At 42.3% G+C, this 19,312-nt stretch overlaps 3 protein-coding genes and 1 pseudogene across 3 annotated transcripts; 1 reads left to right on the top strand and 3 right to left on the bottom strand.

The window, feature by feature from the left end:
- Positions 1-218: 218 nt before the first annotated feature.
- On the bottom strand, positions 219-1,722 carry LOC118648020 (ropporin-1-like protein; the record flags this gene model as incomplete). Its single annotated transcript, XM_036294216.1, is given in 6 exon segments — positions 219-431; positions 493-606; positions 609-647; positions 650-675; positions 784-1,042; positions 1,199-1,722. Coding segments are annotated over 6 exon segments (907 nt in total), but the record flags the coding sequence as incomplete, so codon positions are not given.
- A 1,144-nt stretch (positions 1,723-2,866) lies between these two features.
- On the top strand, positions 2,867-9,255 carry LOC118648021 (chromatin-remodeling complex ATPase chain Iswi-like). Its single transcript, XM_036294217.1, is given in 1 exon segment — positions 2,867-9,255. A coding segment is annotated over 1 exon segment (3,096 nt). The 5' UTR covers positions 2,867-3,144; the 3' UTR covers positions 6,241-9,255.
- A 1,355-nt stretch (positions 9,256-10,610) lies between these two features.
- Positions 10,611-13,153, bottom strand: LOC118648024 (CUE domain-containing protein 2-like). The gene is given in 6 exon segments (XM_036294218.1): positions 10,611-10,858; positions 11,348-11,434; positions 11,437-11,533; positions 11,867-12,221; positions 12,315-12,404; positions 12,961-13,153. Coding segments are annotated over 5 exon segments (861 nt in total). The 5' UTR covers position 12,404; positions 12,961-13,153; the 3' UTR covers positions 10,611-10,625.
- A 168-nt stretch (positions 13,154-13,321) lies between these two features.
- Positions 13,322-18,301, bottom strand: LOC118648023 (annotated as a pseudogene).
- Positions 18,302-19,312: the final 1,011 nt, after the last annotated feature.

Raw genomic sequence — 19,312 nt, 5'->3', positions numbered from 1 at the left:
TGCAGCAACGTTGCTGCAACCGTGCAAAAAACATTGTAAGATTTTTTTATACCATATTTAATATAATAGTATTACAGCAAAAATGTAAAAATACTATTAAAAAAATGTCTTGTGCTTATTCGCGAACAGGAGAGACGCAAACGTGCCATATTTTTTGTATTTTTTAGATGACACCTTCGACACTCAAACGATTAAGATACTAAGAGATGCGTGATTACCTGGCACATTTGGATAATACGTAATTTTCGTATGTTTCTCTACTCCAGAGGATAGGTTTCCATCACTATTAACGTCTTTCACCCCGCAGAATTTCTTACCAATCGTATCTTTGCCGTCTTTTTGACTAGTCAGAGATTCATTTTCGTTTTCTTCATTGGTAGTAGCTTCTCTTTCGAGTGAACTGTTCTCTATCGGTTCCGTCGACAAATCGGCTGTAAAAGAAGCAATTTAAATAAGTGAACTCGACAAGCGCGAGATGCGTGTGAAACTTACTCTTCGACAGATCGACCTCCTCCTTCGACATCAATTCCGAATCCAGATTAATGTCCACGTCGGTATCTTGACTGTTTATGGAGCAAGTGTGATCGACAGAACTTTCTTTACACGCGTACGCTCCGTTGTGCCTTGATCGAATATGTCTTTCTCGCTCCATCGCACGCAAGTCCCGCTAAATACCTGTTTGTTTCGAACATTATTTCGACAATCAAATCGCAATTAATAGATTTTTTTTTATAATAAGAGCTTTTTGGAAATAACGATAAGAAAATGAGCCTTGGTACTTACTCATATATCTCTATAAACAAAGTGAGCGGAATCATCGCGGATCCGCCGTCTGGCTCATGGCTGAACAACTGGCAAATCATAATCATCGTTTCGGTGAGATTGGCGCCGAGCAAACCGACCGCTATGGCGAGGAACTTCTTTACCTGGCAGGTGCGACGGAATCCCCCGATCGCGAGGATCGTATCGAGGTCCCTGCGGTCCAGGCAGAGACACTCCCAGTGACGTGAAATTATCTCGATCGGCAGTGTCTTGTTATAATCTAATAAGAATTACTGTTAATCAAAGTGACCCCATCAAGACCGGTTTCTCGTCTCCTCAGCAAACATCTATGTAACTAGCTGCTATATAACATAATAAATGTAATGAATTATGTTATACATAGCAGTTACATTTGTAATCCTTGGCTGGGACGTACTTCCGAACTGTCGCAGCAGCACCCTGAGGAAACCCAGGGTCAGGCCGGAGGCCGTACTCGACGGCGGGTACTCGAGCCGCGATTTGACCGGCGGCTCCTCGCCGTCAGCTAGCGCGCGGAAGTACGAGCCGGACCACTTGAGCAGATCGTAAGGCTGCGTGCGTATCGCGGCCTTGCAGAACTGCTTCAGGATCATCGGCAACCTGGCCGGCACCGCGATCTCCCGCCCGAGTGACGGCTGCTCGACGTACGACATCTTCCTCACGACAGCGAATCCTCGTCCACGGCTTGGCTCGGCTCGGCTCGACTTGGTCGATTGTTGTGCTCCCACGGTGTCTTCCCGTCGTCCGGGAAACGGAAGCTCTCGTTGACGACGCGGGCTTGCGCGCGTACTCCGGGTAAGATTTTTTAATGATTGAGTGTTTGGTTCTTTCGATTTATAAGAGATCGAAACTTTTTCTCAAAGTTTTTTTAAGTTTAATTTTCCAAATTTTTATGCAATTTTTTTTAAATTTCTGCATAATTTTATTACTTCAAAATTTTTTTCAGATTTCTTACACGAATCTTAAGATCTAATTAAAATATTTTAGAATTTTCACATATTATATGAAAAATTTTGAGAAAAATGTTCATCGTCAGGACCCAAATAATGTAAAATATTGTAAAAGGAATAAGATTATCGAAAAGTACAAAGACAAATGACAAAACATAAAAATTATCGTTTGACGCAAGATCCTACCAGATAATCGAAAATACTGATATTTGTTTAACTCATGTTACACAAATATGATGAGTTTATTATTGAAATAAAAAATAATAATTAGAACATGTTAATTTGAAAAAAAAAACATGTAATTTTGCCCTAGTAAATTTTACAGTGAACTTTCCCCTTAATTGATAAGATTTACCTTATCGAATAATGATCTAATTTATATATAAATAGAATTAGTAATTATTACTTTTTTGAATTCATTAATTTATACAACAATAAGCAAAACAAGTTAAAAGATAATAACTTGCGCACGTAAATATGACTTGGAGAACCATACTAAACGATAACCGTGTTTATCCGCGTAAACTGCATAAGCGTGTAAGGTAAACGTGGCCGCTGACCTTAACTTACGATTGCGTGAGCACGATGATCCATTCCGCGGTCAATTTAACACGATCATCTCAAAATCGCGGGTTTTTCCAACGCATGCACGCCATCGCGTCGCTCTCATACGCATGCGTAAATGCGTGCAGCTGCCACGTGACTGCATCGACAGGTTTGTGTCAAATTGTAAATAGAGCCCAAAAATATCTTTAACATTTCCATCGCTATATATTATACATTATTATTTAATCGTTACGCATTTGGAACGTTCGGAGTTGATCGAATCTAAAACGGGGACCTAACAAACGCGTTTCATACATTCGAAACGGTATTGATTATTTTGTTCCTGTTCTCAGAGCGGCAATTAAAATAAAAAAACTTCAGTGTGGTCGAAGACTTTTGGCTTTATTTAACTTTCAACATTAGCCAGACCTTACTTTATCCAACCTCGATGATTTAATCATTCAAAATCTCGACATCACGCTTAATATTTTGATCGAGCGGGGCCCTCGCAGAGCACCAGAGCACCACTTCTCCGTTACGCTAGTGTAGGCGCCGCGCTACCGCATGCGCGGGGAATCCGGCGCAACATGGCGGCGGACGGCGACGGACGGTGATGTTTGACGCGCGGTGCTTACGGTTACGTTCGACTCGTTGTTGATGCGTCGGCAACACTCGGTAACTGGCTAGCGAGGCGATACGTACACGAGCATACGGAACGTGCAGCCCGTGCAACCGGCACGAGCATTACCCTACTACGCGAGTATTACGCGCGATCGGCGAGGAGGTTTAGTACGAAGAGGTGGTAGTACGCGAAGCTGCGGTGTGCGCGTAGTGACAAGGCAACAAGATGTCCAAGCCGGACGAGAACGCGGACACCGGCGACACCGGGGACAACTCGAACGGGTCCTCGGCGGAGACGACGTCGTCGCGGGGCGGCGACTTCGAGACGAAGCTCGAGACGGACCGTAGCAAGCGGTTCGACTACCTGCTGAAGCAAACCGAGATATTCTCGCATTTCATGACGAACAATCAGAAGGACAAGGCCGGCAGTCCGCTCAAGATCAGGGCCGGCCGGCCCAGAAAGCAGCAGCCGGAGAACGTTCCCAAGTCGGACACCACCGGCGATCACCGGCACCGCAAGACCGAGCAGGAGGAGGACGAGGAGCTGCTGGCGGAGAGCAACGCCAGCGTCACGCCTACCACGCGCTTCGAGTCGTCCCCGCACTACATCAAGTCCGGTGAGTTGCGCGACTACCAGATACGCGGCCTCAATTGGATGATATCGCTCTACGAGCACGGTATAAACGGTATCCTGGCCGACGAGATGGGTCTCGGTAAAACGCTGCAAACCATCTCCCTGCTGGGATACATGAAGCACTTCCGTAACATACCCGGCCCACACATCGTCATCGTGCCAAAGTCGACGCTGGCCAACTGGATGAACGAATTTAAGAAGTGGTGCCCGAGCTTGAGGGCCGTCTGTCTGATCGGGGATGCGGAGACCAGGAACACCTTCATCAGGGACGTGATGATGCCCGGGGAATGGGACGTGTGCGTGACGTCCTACGAGATGGTGATTAAGGAGAAGTCCGTGTTCAAAAAGTTCAACTGGCGCTATATGGTGATAGATGAGGCGCACAGAATCAAGAACGAGAAGTCTAAGCTGTCGGAGATCCTCAGGGAGTTTAAGACTACCAATCGGCTCCTGCTGACCGGCACGCCGCTACAGAATAATCTCCACGAGCTGTGGTCCTTGCTGAACTTTCTTCTACCGGACGTATTCAACAGCTCCGACGATTTTGACTCGTGGTTTAACACAAATAGCTTTCTAGGTGACAATTCCTTAGTCGAGAGGTTACACGCTGTTCTAAGACCGTTTCTCCTAAGGCGTCTGAAGTCCGAGGTGGAGAAGGGACTCAAGCCCAAGAAGGAGATCAAGGTGTACATCGGCTTAAGCAAGATGCAGAGGGAATGGTATACCAAAGTGCTGATGAAGGACATAGATATCGTGAATGGCGCTGGGAAAATTGAGAAGATGAGGCTGCAGAACATCTTGATGCAGCTGCGCAAGTGCTGCAACCATCCGTACCTGTTCGACGGCGCCGAGCCCGGGCCACCGTACACCACCGACGAGCACCTAGTCTACAATTGCGGTAAAATGGTGATACTCGACAAACTGCTGCCGAAGCTGCAACAGCAGGATTCGCGAGTTTTGATTTTCAGCCAGATGACGAGGATGCTGGATATCCTGGAGGACTACTGCCACTGGCGCTGCTTTCAGTATTGCCGGCTGGATGGCAACACCGCTCACGAGGACCGGCAGCGGCAGATTAACGAGTACAACGCGCCCCACAGCGAGAAGTTTATCTTCATGCTGTCGACACGCGCCGGCGGTCTGGGCATCAACCTGGCGACCGCCGACGTAGTCATTATTTACGATTCCGACTGGAATCCACAGATGGACTTGCAGGCAATGGATCGCGCGCATCGTATCGGCCAGCAGAAGCAGGTGCGCGTCTTCAGATTCATCACGGAGAACACGGTGGAGGAGAAGATTGTCGAGCGGGCCGAGGTCAAGCTGCGCCTGGACAAGCTCGTTATCCAGCAGGGACGGCTGGTCGACGCGAAGCAGCAGGCGTTGAACAAAGACGAGATGCTGAACATGATCAGGCACGGCGCGAACGAGGTGTTTGCGTCCAAGGACAGCGCCATCACCGACGAGGACATAGACACGATACTGCAGAAGGGCGAGGCCAAAACGGAGGAGATGAAGCAGAAACTCGAGAGTCTCGGGGAATCCTCGCTACGCAATTTCACTGTCGATGCGCCGACGGACTCCGTGTATCAGTTCGAGGGCGAGGATTACCGTGAGAAACAGAAGATCCTTGGGATAGGCAACTGGATCGAGCCGCCGAAACGCGAGCGTAAGGCCAATTACGCCGTCGATGCGTATTTCAGGGAGGCGTTGAGGGTGTCGGAGCCAAAGGCACCGAAAGCTCCGAGACCGCCGAAGCAGCCGATTGTGCAGGACTTCCAGTTCTTCCCGCCGCGACTTTTCGAGCTACTGGACCAGGAAATTTATTACTTTAGGCAAACGGTCGGCTACAAAGTCCCAAAGAATCCCGAGCTCGGGTCGGACGCCGCCCGAATTCAGAAGGAGGAGCAACGCAAGATCGACGACGCCCAGCCGCTCACCGACGAGGAGGTCACCGAGAAGGAGAAGCTGCTGCTCCAGGGTTTCACCAACTGGACCAAGCGGGACTTCAATCAGTTCATCAAGGCGAACGAGAAGTATGGTCGCGACGACATTGAGAACATAGCGAAGGAGGTCGAAGGGAAGACCCCGGAGGAAGTCATGGAATACTCGGCCGTCTTCTGGGAACGCTGCCACGAGCTTCAAGACATAGACCGCGTGATGGCACAAATCGAGCGTGGCGAGGCCAAGATACAGAGACGCGCCGGCATCAAAAAAGCGCTAGACGCGAAGATGGCCAGATACCGAGCGCCTTTTCACCAGCTCAGGATAGCCTACGGCACGAACAAGGGCAAGAATTACACCGAGGAGGAGGACAGATTTCTCGTCTGCATGCTGCACAAACTCGGCTTCGACAAGGAGAACGTGTATGAGGAGCTGCGCGCCACGGTGAGATCGGCGCCGCAGTTCCGCTTCGACTGGTTCGTCAAATCCCGCACCGCCTTGGAACTGCAACGTCGCTGCAACACCCTGATAACCCTGATCGAACGCGAGAATCAGGAACTCGAGGAGCGCGAGAGGCAGGAGAGGAAGAAGAAGGGCGGCAACGTAGGAACGAAGCCGACGTCGAAACGAAAGGAAAATTTGCCGGCGCCGCAGGACAAACCGCGGAAAAAGAAGAAATAAACCGACCTGAGTGCAACCTCGAGCGAGTCCTGCCCTCCCTTCCTCTTCCGGACTGTTTTTTAGAACCGGACTCTTTTTCACGATCCTCGCGCGAGTTAAATATGACTGAAAAACGGACCACGGGTATTCACACAAGGCACTCTTTTCTACATTGCAAATTTTATTTTATTCTCACCGCGTCCATGTGTGTGACTCCAGATCTATCACTTCATATTCCATTGTAACGAGATACATTCTTAGATTAACTGACTGCCAAGTTCATCAGGCCTCATCGAATTTTGTAGCGACATGGACTTTAAATCGTCCACCGTAATTGATCTCGAAAAATGTATTCGTGTAATCGCGAAACTAATTAATTTTATTGATGGTGCAGAATCGTCGATACTTACGCCGCAATATTTCCCGATGGACTTGGACAGAACTCAATATTACGAGTGTTTTTGCACGTGCTCACGGATGCCTGATTATGAAATGAAGTAAAGAGAGAGAGAGAGAGAGAGAGAGAGAGAGAACGAAAGAGAGAATCGTAAGAAAAGTACACTATTTATTTTCTCGGGTCTGTCAAATTTTAAGTTGTTATTAAAATTTTTTCACCTTCTCGCTTCGACAAACTTTCGGTTTTAACATCATATATGTATCGGTGAAATTAAGATATTCGTATAAGTTTTTGTTAATTTGAATCGTGTACTAACTTATAGTGTTTCATATATTACGTATAATGATGTGTTGCCACGAAATTCTTTTTTATATGATATATTAAAAATTTCAAAGTATTATGTTGCGGTATGATATATAAACGGTATACGCTGATTTGTTTTATAGCCAAACGTTACTCCGTAATACCTAATTCGAAGTGGTATTCTTCCACGTTAGTCACGAACGCTGTCACAAGTTTTAATGAGGAAAACTGCTGTTCTGTCATTTGAAAATTACAGCTTTTTAATACGCGTTGAATTCCAAATTTCTAACAGAACTGTATACATCTAGGTAGTTTTATATTTAAGTTTACATACATAAATCATACATTAGACAAGAATTTGCAAGGAAATTACGTTTAGAACATTAATTAATAAGATAATAAATAAATCTTACTATTACGGATAAAGGATGTTTTATTTCAGCTGCCATGTATACGTCACTTTGATACTTCTTACGAAATACTTATTGATTATCGCAAAATTCGATCGGTTTTTTTCACAACTTTTTCCAATTGCTAAGGAAGGAAATACGATGTTTTTAAGTTCAAATTTTACACGTAAAATTTTGTCGAAACGATATTTTATACTTAATATATTTAAAAATTTAATAATATTATATAAGCGTAATATTCCGATGCTTAGTTGCAAATATAAGAATGTATTGTGAAGAGTGTGTACTGAAAAAGTATGAACATTTATAATTCTCGTACATAATATTTATTAATTATCGATAAATGAAAAGGAGATGAATGCTACATAGTCAATTAGACCTTTAAAAATGAAGAAACCGACATTAGACAAACACTTATTGTTTTCTTCAATAAGATACGTGAAAAATAATAAGATAACGGATCTATGGAAAAGTTAAACAAATGTAAAATTTCTCTTTCGCACGCGATGTAAATACAGATCGAAAGATGTCGCGTACATTGTACGAATATATAAGTTAAAAATGAAACTTTATTAATGTCGACTTTTTTTGAACCGTCCTTAAGGCCTCAGAATTCACCGCCAGGATATCATATCCTAATTACATACTTTTATATATTTGCCGTAATTGATTACCTTCTCTTCGATCCAAAAAAAGCCATTTAAAAAAATAAGTGTTCTTAAAAATTTACACGTTGCAATGTAATCGCTAGCAGCCAATTGTTAAAGAGAAAAAAATCCGTATTAACATTTTAAATTGCGATCTAAATATGACATGATGAGAGTATATTAAAAGGCAAGTACAATTAAAATTACAATCGTTACATTAGCTTACTTTCACACAATTTGAAAAAGTTCACATCTATAACGAGAAAATTAATTAGCCACGGTGCTTATTTATATGCAACACAGAAGGACACTCGAAAAATTTGCTTAAAACTAAAGTAATCCATTCAATCTTCCTTTCTATTTCTCTTTTCTCTGCATTTCCTAGCAGCCTTCTCGAAACATGTTAAAAATCTATAAATAATGTTGGTATAATTCAGATTTAATCGGCGATGGAATACATTTAGTTTTCAGCAAATATTTATCCACGTGATGAGTACACAATTATCAATAACAGCATGATTCATATGTAATCCCGTAATTATCTATGGCAAGAATCGGCCCATTATAAGACATATCGTATTTGTATTGCATTACATTCATATATTTACGAGGTAAATTTTCAACTGTCGATTAATGAAAAGAGAGAATTAATTACAAATATTATGTTCTTCCTATTTTGTAAAATATTTTTAAGCAAATATAGTACAAATCAATTCCTTATTTCATTAAATAATTACAACCGTTTGTAACATTAAATCAGAGAAAATTCAGTACCGAAATAGATATCTTGATTTAAATTGCAGTTACAGCGTTCGGAAGCAATCGCAATTATGTCTATCTATACGAACACCGCCGAGATACGAATTCTGAAATAAGTATGGAGTTTACATCATTCTATACATGACTTTCTAACATTTTAATGATTATATTTGCGCTACCTCAAAGTCTGTGCGATAGCGGCAATAATAGGATAATAATACTGGCAAATCGTATGGCGGTTTTAAGCAGACTTTATCCCTAGGAGAGTGAATATTTTCTAGCGAAATATCTTCGCGTTCGTCTAAGTACGTATACTACAATATATTATTCGAAATCTACAGTACTCTGTAATCATTTAGCAATGATCTCAATTTCATTTGACACAAATGCGTGATGCTATAGAGATGCACTTGTCAAATAATTTTTACAATTTATATACCTCCCGATTTTTGATTATTCGACAAACGATAATTATACGTACATTCTCGTTCGCAATCATTCCTTACATCACTAAGATAATATTGACTTACTAAATTGTTGAACAATTATTTCTGGATTTCTGATTAAATGTGCGGATAAAAATTCTTGCTTTGTTGACTAATATATATATAGTACATTTTTCTATATAGTGCAGTTGAAAAAGGATCAGTTTGCTACATGACAATGCTGCTATTTGCCTAAATACATTTCAGGTATATTTTCATCATAAATCACACCTTTCGTTCGCTCGTCGTTCCGCAGACGTAAAATAAGAAACAATATTTTTCGCATTAACATAAATAAAGCAATTGCAACATTGAAAATATACACACGCGATATCAAAAAGTTCTTCTCACACAATTATAAATTAATAATGTAATTAAATAATTCTATTCGGCGCTATATATATATACAGCGTTCCATCAGAAACAGAGCATTTAAATTATTATTCCACTAATATTAAATATTATTACTATAATACAACATTTAATGATATTATTTATATATTATAATATTTTATTAGACTTGAAAATATTAAAAAGTAAAACATAATTAAATGTCTTCGACATTTTAAAACAAGTATAAAAAATCGCTTTGTACAATTTCTATGTGACAGAAAAAATGAATTATTAATCAAGAAATTTAGACGTTCTGTTTCTGAAGGATCCTTCTATGTGAAAAAAGGATTCTTACATCTATATAAAATAAACTTGAAAAATGTAACATGACTATTATGAAAAAGGAATGGATATTAAGTCAAATGCCGAGTTTACAATAGCCAGCTCGCTTAAATAATAAAATATACTTATGTATATTTTTACATAACAAAGTAAAATTCACAAATTATTCTCTAAATCAAATATGTATTTCTTTTATAATTGAAATCTTAACTATGTAAAATTAATAACGAGATAAATACTTCGTAAAAGAATATTTGACTGTGGAAGCTGAAAAACATCTTAATCTTAAAAAATTAATCCTAATGAATTTATTATATGCTAAAATAAGTTGTTCCTCACAAGACTTTAGTAACTATATCTCGATACGAATAGCAATCCTTGATTCTTGTATAATCCTGCTGTAATTATATTTAAGCTATAAATATAATATTTATTTAAAACGGCCATTGCACACCTCGATTGTAAAGATACAATCTATACAAAGTGAAATTTCATGAGATATCTACTAAAAATTACTCGCGAATAGATTCGACAAATATAAAAAAAAAACAACTATTACTATAGCCATGTAATACGATAAATTAATATTACACGAACAGAGATTCCGAGAGTTGTACCAGGCTGCATACATGAAATGAAACGTCAACGGAAATGCAAACGCCTTTTAAATTCGATATTCGTCTATATTTTTATATATGAATAAGATGAAAATGATCTAAGTTAATTGAAAATCTCTCAGATGCCTCCAAGGGGTGGATCAGGGGGTGGAGGCAAAGGGACTGGTTACGGACGGTCAATGGCCCCTCTTCCTACTACCTTCGTTACCGTCCTCGTCCTCGCCGCCCCTTCGCACTTCCGTATAACGTTCACCCTTCACACTTACAATCTTATTGTCGAGATACCGTACCAGTTTCTTGGGCTCCGTTTTCGGCGCAACCGGGCGGTGCTCGCGGCAATCGTCGTCCCTGTCGACGTAACTGTACCGCGCTATGATACGAGACTTTAACTCCTCGTCGTTCACCCTCGCTTATTACGACCGTTGGGCTGAAACGAGCGAATACAAATCATAGCAAGATATCTACTAAAACTTTGTAAAAGAATTCCCTAAGAATCCTCGGATTTTCCGAGGTATTTTTTTCACTTTTATTTTATCCAGATAAGATTGAATAAATTTTTAATGTAGCTTTGAAATTAATCCATTGTACTACTATATCTTTAATAAATTTTTATCTTTCCTTAATTATAACAATAAAAAAAAAACACTTAAAACCTAAGTATTTACACTTAACGCATACTTTAGGGCTTTTTTATGTTTCACATATTTCTCTTTTTTTATTAACAGAAGAGAAAGCTGTCGACTATAATTAGTCTTTAAGGGTAAAAAAATTAATTCCCTGGAAATTTTAGATTTTTTCCAGTATTTTTCCAATGGTAAACGATAGTAAAAGTATAGTTTTATTATATTTTTAAATTATATTCCCCGAGTATATCCTCTAGCGGTCGAACGGTAATCACCATGAAATTTTACCGTTAGAAACGTAAGGTTGCTGACGATACTCTGACCCGCCTCCTGACGATGTAACGCGAGTTGCGCGGCTTTGCTATATCACCCCCAGCTACCGCTAAACAATGCCTCGCTTCAGCGGGACTCGCCGCCGGGAACATCTCTTGCAGCAAAGCCACTTGATGCCAAGAAGATTCCTACAAAAAGATTTAGATAATAGATACCAGGGATGTTACTTTGCGAAAATAATCATTTACTGGTACTTAGAAAATAACAATTAGTATCTTTTTCATAAAATGCTAAAAGATATATTACATTTTAAAGTTGTATAATTTAATAATCAATTTAATAATATTAAATCAATATTAAAACTTATTGACGTAATAAGCAAATATGAATTGGATATGAACATAATAGAGAATTAATTCGCTGTTGTTACCATCTTAGACAGAAAAAGTTAGCAATAATGGTAACAAATAACGCGTCACTTATCAATCCTAACGATTTAAAAAATACTTAATATGTCTCACGTTTCTCACCCTTACTTCCGAAAAGTATTCCCCGCTAGAATCACTTCCAGCATCGCTCGTTTCTGAGAGATGATGTACCCGCATTCTTTGTGCGCCAGCTGGCAAGAGAGCTGTCAGGCTGATGTGATTCAGTGGATCACTAGGGGACTGGCAATTTTCGTTCTCCTTAGTCTCCTGTTTTAGTTTACTCTCTACATCAAGCAACCACTTTGACACAGCCTCTTTCTCGATAGTGGAAAACTCGGGAAGGCAGGCGGACACCATTTCGCACAGTCCGTCCACGTCTAAATTCTCTTCCAATGCGCTTTCTTCTACCATACTCACTACATAACTGAGCACAATGTCATCTATTAAGCTGAAACAAAAGAGGATATCCGTTTATTAATATCCCCGTCGCAGTTTGAAATTTAATTTAATACTAAAAGAAAATTCAAATCGGAGAATCTACCTGAGCTGAGCGGTTGGCACCTGCTTCCTAACGAAACTAAATAAGGCCTTCTTCACCAGCTCCTCCTTCTCGTCCATCGTACGACTCATTCTGTAATCGTCAGATTCGTTAATAAATATCCTATGGGAACGTTATTAAAAATGTTCGACGAGGATCGACGACGTCCGGATTCGCGCGTCCACGAAACCAAGCGTCCTGGACACGAGCCAACTCTCGCGGGGAGGACGATGTTTCTTTTCGCGAGGATTCGACTTCTCGAGGACGGCGCGATCACAGGGTGTCTAACGGGCGTCGCGACGGAGCGTTCCTCGCGTGTACGCACGACAACGTTCATTGATCCTTTAATATAGGTTAAGGCAGACGAGAGGGCAGCAGGTCCCTGGTTCGCCAACAACCCTCGCGCACCCTCCCGCGCGAGATTTCCCCGGGAAGCGAGGCAGGGCCGATCGGTCCGCGAGGGAGTATTCGCGTCGCGTATGACGGGGTGGCAGGCAAATAGACGGGTAGACGGAAGGAACAGGTGAGGGAGAACGACGGGGCCGCGGTCGCTCGTGGTGACAGGACGGCGGATCATCGGACGACGACGACAACGCGAATCGCCAGTTGTTGTTCGCTCGCGAGAGGAAGGCGTCGCGCCGGTACGAACCTGACCCTGAACCAGGCTACCTCGACCGGGATACACACTTGGATCTGTCAGCGACGCCAAACACCCGATATTAATTTCGTATACAAACAACGCTCGCCGATTTGACAGTTCGCCGAGGGGAGGGATGAACGCACGGCGACTGGCGCCGCCTAGCGTATCGCGCATTAATTCAGTGTGCTGTATTTATATATTATACGTATATATACTGAGAAATTTTAAACGTCAATAGGATGATGTCTCTAAAATATGGTAATGCGAAGAAACGTTTCAGATAAAAGTTGTATAATATCTGAAATAGGACAAACGATAAAATTAATGGTAAAAAAAAAATAGATTGTGGAAGTCAGTCTTAACTCAAGGATTTGATTTTCTAGATTTTTTTCAGCATTTTATTTTCTAGGTCGATTATCAAAGATGTCACATTCACATCTATCGACGCGTCAACGAACAGGGAAAGCTTACATTTCAACTTACACTCGCTGTGTATGAAGACACATTTTTCCTCTCGTAATAATCGTATCTCTTTACAGAGAGAGAGAGAAAGAGACCTTTCTGCGCGTAAAATGGAAATTCTGGTATACATTCGAAACTGCGTGTTGTAATAGCCGTTTATTTGTGAGACGTATTATCACGCGTTACAATTTACACCTGTGCTCCAACGCGCGCACCGGTGATCGATAGCTTACTCGACACATAGTCAATATATAAATAATTACAATTTTGCAACCGAATCAATACATGACATACTGTCATCTTCGACAGACAAAATAAGTTACACAACACAACTCTACAGTATCTAAAAATTTGGATCTTTTTTACAACATAAAAGTCCATCCGCTGAGACAAGATAACGAATACGTGTTTTGTTACAACAGCGGATATTACATAATATTAGTTTTTTTTTTTAAATGCGTAATCTATATCAGACGCTCATATTATATACGAAGTTAATACACGTAGAAGATAAATAAATATACACGATGGCGAAAAAAGAGGCGCTCGACTAGCGGAAATATATCTCTAACGTATTGTACCTTCCTCAAAGTTCTCCAAACTCTACATAGTGAGATAGTAATCGACATTAGAGATCTCTTGATTAACTGCGATTAACTAAATATAAAGGTAAAGTTTCTCAAGTATCCTTAACACAATAGATTCTAAAAATAACAATCTCTTCGTTTTGGTACTTGATTCACACACGTTTCCTGCGGCGAGTTGTTCCAATTCATTCAATATGTCATCATAAGAATGCATTTTTTCGTTTCAAGGTTTCAAGAAAACAAATCGTAGGTATTTCTTATATTAGTTCCCATTGAGACTTATAGCATAATCCGATCGTTATGTAGATTATATGACATCTTACTATGTCACTTTCTTTTCTCTCGAGGACTGTATCTCATTTTGCTCGATTTCGTTGTCCTCAACGTCAGCGGAAGCATAGTCGAGAGACTCTTTGTTATTACTATCTTTATCTTTACAACTCGATTCTGGTTCTTCGACAATATCTTGCTGCTGTTCCAGGAAATCAGTAGGTACAAATTCCATTTGGTCTTCGTTATCATTTAAATCCGGCGGGGCTGGCAGTTCACAAAAGTGTAATCTCTCGTCCCGTCGTTAACGTCGCCACCTGGATCGTCTTCCTCGTGTAAACTCATAAGTTTTTCAAAGTCTGAGGAAGGCGTGACATCCTCGTTATTCTCCGAGAATATCTCCGTCGGGCTGAGAGGTATATCTAAAGGTTCCAGCTTCACGGTGGCGCACGGTGACGTTGGCGTGATGGGCCGCTGCAGACGTATTTTGGTAAAAGGTCTTGACTCTATGGGTTCGGACTGTTGTCGCTTTTGCGCACGCTTAGGACTAGAAGACATAGACACCCTCGAGGGTGACGCTTTATTCTCTTTGGACTCTGTGGTACTTCTAGGAACTACGTGTTGAGACGACAATGGCTTCGTTTGAGGTATAAGTAGCGGTGTCTTTGCATTCTATCGATATAAAAGAGTACAAATAAATTTAAAACTTTTGTAAACATTGACAAATTTAATTAGAATAAATTCATGATGATTAACTTACTTGGGACGAAGGGCTCGGACCGGCTAGTCCCCTTCACCTGCAATGCCTCGGCGGCATTCAATAGTTGCGGCAATTTATCGTGAGCGACGTTGACCTCTCCGCGATACATGAATTTAACCAACGCCTCCACCTCCCAGAATTTCAGATCCTTCATTAGGATAATGGGATGTTGACACGGATTCTCCCGTAACAAATCTGCCAAGTAGTCGCTGCAGGAAGATAAAATCATCTTGTGACACTTGAGAGAGCGACCCTCGCACGCCAGGGTCACATCGACGAACTGTTCCGTGTCCAGTAACGACGGGAAGCTATTTTGCATATTACTATGGTAACTGTTCCACCTCAGGCAAACCTGAAATACATGAAAATAAAGTTAGCTTGGTAATCAGATTGGTATTGATTTATATTTTCTTTTCTTGAACAGATACAATGTAACTCGCAGAAAATATATTTAACGTACCTCTGTAGGTTGCTGATGTACGATATTATGGGGTGCTTGATTAGTTTGTCGCGATGGCATCTTAATAGTCGTAGGTGCAACTTGCTTCACTTTCAATGGAATAGTTTTTAATACGAGAGTCTTTGGTTGCCGTTGTTGCTGCTGCTGTTGGGATTGCTGTTGCTGGGGCATCGGCGCCGGGGCGATATTACGAATATGAGGTCTCACCAAGGACTGCGTAGCGATCCTTATGGCTTTCGTACTCGTATTACCTTGCGACGTCGATTGTAAGACTAATGACAAAAAAATAAATATGTCTTTCTGGCGCACGGGGATCGAAAAAGAAAAAACATCGATAAGAGGCAAGAATAAAGAATTAAAATTATTTAATTAGAAATTGAATATTTATTTAAATAAATTGTTAACTCATTTATAAAAAGATAAAATATAAAGATTGCAATTAAAATTCTACTTGGACTGAAAGCAAAACATCAGTTTGTCTAAGGATTGTAAATACAGCTAAGTTTACAGTTTTAAAATTGCATCTTAATTAATACGGCCTAAGTTCGGCGTATCTGTAATCTTACCGGCGAAAACGGCGATTCTTACCGTGGTAACGTCTGCCGATCAGCCGGCCGCCGTGATGCACCCTGAGATGCCGGTGCAGATTGGTCGTGCCGCACTGGCGCGGGTTCGCGCCACCTCTGACGACGACCGCTCCGCAGATGCGGCACTGGGCGCGCAACGGATCATTAGTACAGAGATCGAAGTGCGCCCAGACTGCGCTCGGGTTTGCCATCGCGCGGAGACTGCGCGCGTGAGAGCGCACCCGGTGCGTGACGCTTCCGTGGCGGCCGGATGACGACGACGAGGACGACGACGGTGGCGGCGGCGGCAGCAACGCCGTCGGCGGCGGTGACGTCGTCGACGCGGGTGGCATGCTCGAGTCGTCGAGGTAGCAATCCTCCTCGTCCTCCGGCTCCTGCTTCATCGCCAGGTTGCCTTTAATGTTCGCCGTGGAGGTCCTCGTCGTCGCGACGTTACGCTCCTCCTGGCCGCCGCGACGACGCAGGCCGATGATGATCGGTGTGTGAGAGACTCGGCGCAGATCCTGCCGCTCTGAAATCACGACACTTTTTTTAAACCCTGTTCCGTTCAAATTTCTAAATTGATCATATCGTTTTTTTTTATCAATTAGAATAAAAAAGCTCTAAAGATAAAAAATAAAAATTTTACAAAGAAAAAAGAAATTTTTATTTAAAAAAACATCTTGCATTCATAGACGAATCATCAAACGCCAGGAGAAAATATTTTAAAATAATTATTAATATGAGAAATAAAATGTATCTTGTTAACAAGCAGAGCAGCAGAATTAAAATAATCTATTCTATCTCAATATTATTCAATTCATTTCATTTTAGCTTTCCACGTACAAATGCTTCTTTAAGAAAAAAAGGAATTACATTTTTAAAAGCATTTGTGTTTTTTTATGTCAATTAATTTGTCTCGTTACTGAACAAAAAAGTTAAGATACATTAAACGAAGAACGAATAATTTACACGATTTTATATTACATGTACGCAAGATGTGCTATATTTTTCAAATTCAATTTTCTTAGAAACGACGCATCACACGAAGACAATTTTATTACAAGTTTACGAATTGATTTTTTTCACGTAGAATCATCCCTTTCCCCGATTATATCATTAGTTGTAGGACACCTTATTAAACGTGTATGAAACTATCACGTGCTACCTGAATCTAACTAATAATCGTAATTTTCCGCCGTGACCGGAGACCGTGGCGTTTTATCGGGCACGATCGCCACGTGAGTACGGCTCTGTACCGGGTTATATTCCTTATCGCCTAAACGACGATAATCGCCGCCGCTTTTTATAGGAACGCGCGATTCTCCGCCGGCGCGCGTTAAAATAGGCGTCACACGCGCGCTGAACGCCTGACCGAGAACGTCTTCGCACCGGATCAACGAGTTTAATCTTCACACAAATGAGAGAATATTTAAATCTTCCTCTTAATCCTTACAACGGCTACAATGAACAACCCTATATAACAGCTATATATAAAAATATAGCAAATAACTGTAATGTAATTGCAAATGCATTTGAAGAAAAATTTGTGCTTGGATGTTTAATTCTTTCAATGTCATCAATTCTTTATCATCGATCTAGAGTTAGAGTAATCTGAATACAAAAAGCCAATAAATTGTAATGAGATATACCCGAAACTTGTTGGGAAAAGTGATATGTTATTAAATATTAAACATTTTTTCGATTTCAATGAATTTATAATTTTTATGAATAAATTCGGTTATGCCATACTTTTATAATCGAGCTTTAACATTTTTACAGTTTCTATATAATCAATCTCTTTCTTGAATCAAAATAATAAAGTAATGTTACACTTATTTAAATTTATTAACAAAATCTTAAAATTTTAACGTTTCATAATTCAATACTTTTTTCTCAAATTTAACTTAAAACCAATAACTTTACACTTGATAAAGTAACCGAGACGTCAACATCGCAGTTAATTAAATTTTACAATTGTGCTTTGTGTAACAATTCCACAGCACAGAATTAGCTCGCTACGCCGCTGGGCCACTCCACACACGCGTGTATGTATGTACACGCGCCCGGCCATCTTCCTATTCTCCTTTTTTTTTCCTTCTCTTTTTCGCGCGCGCCTTCCCGCTTCCCGCACGTGTGCGTTTCAGCGATCGTCGCGTTCGGGCGCGAGCGACACTCAGCAGCCTCTCGCACCAGTGTGCCGTAAATCTCCCTTTACTCTTTCCCCGAGGAGAGTATCTCGTCGTTACCCGCTGATGAGTTCGCACCGGTTCCCTCTCTCTCTCTCTCTCTCTCGCCCCGCGCGCGCCGCCTCGCGCACCCACTCCGCTCGTCCCCGCGCGTCATCGTCATCCGCGCGCGGCGTACACTCTCGCCGTTCCGCGAGAAGATCGCCGGTTATAAAACGACGGCCGTGACGAGTGCACGCGACACATCGTGTGCCGCGAAGACGGCAGTTGCTGCCCTTCCCCTCCCGCTTCCCCGGCCGCTTGCGTCTAACCGATTCTACGGGCGACGATTTCCGTTGTTGCACACTCTTCAATCGATTCGCGCGGAAGCACTGGCGTTGTCGCGTGTGTCTGACTCTCACCTCTCGAGCGTCCCTCCAGTTTCGCTCGCCGTGGATCGGATCGCCGGACAATCGTTTCCCGTCGACGATGGAACGAGGCGATATCGTCGATAACGAACCGCAAAGAGATCGACGGTCGCTCGTGTCCGCCCCCGCGCGCGTGCTCGCACCTACCCTCTCTCTCTTTCTCTCGTTTTCTCTCTCTCCCTCTCCCAGGTTGCAGTGTGCGTGCGTGTGTGTGTGCTCGTGCGTTTCCCTCTCGTGTATACGTTACTTTATCCTCGTGAGATCACCAGGCGTAGGCGAACGATCGTCGGCCACGCGCCACCCTTCGACGGCGACCCGATAATCCCGATGTATCGCGCGTATACCGGCGATACTGACTCCGGGATAAAGAAAGAGAGAGAGAGAGATCGTTTTAGCGTCGTTTACTCGTTTAGCGCGGTCGCGCGACACGAATTGGGTGGTGGCCCGTGGAGTTTAACCGCTACGCGCGCGCGCGCTCTGCTACGACGCTGCCGCACCGCCGTCGGACGATTTTCCCCGAAGCCGAACCCGGGACTGTGACTAAAATCGAAATCGGTGAACGAACAGGGGCGCGTCGGGGCGCGCATGTGCGGCGCGACGGCGTCGCACACGCCGGTCGTCGACGCATATTATCCGTGCCGCGTCTCGGCCATCCGTGCG

This window comes from Monomorium pharaonis, unplaced genomic scaffold (genome assembly GCF_013373865.1).
Source record: "Monomorium pharaonis isolate MP-MQ-018 unplaced genomic scaffold, ASM1337386v2 scaffold_130, whole genome shotgun sequence".
Lineage (NCBI taxonomy): Eukaryota > Metazoa > Arthropoda > Insecta > Hymenoptera > Formicidae > Monomorium > Monomorium pharaonis.
This window is presented reverse-complemented; position numbering and strand designations above follow the sequence as displayed.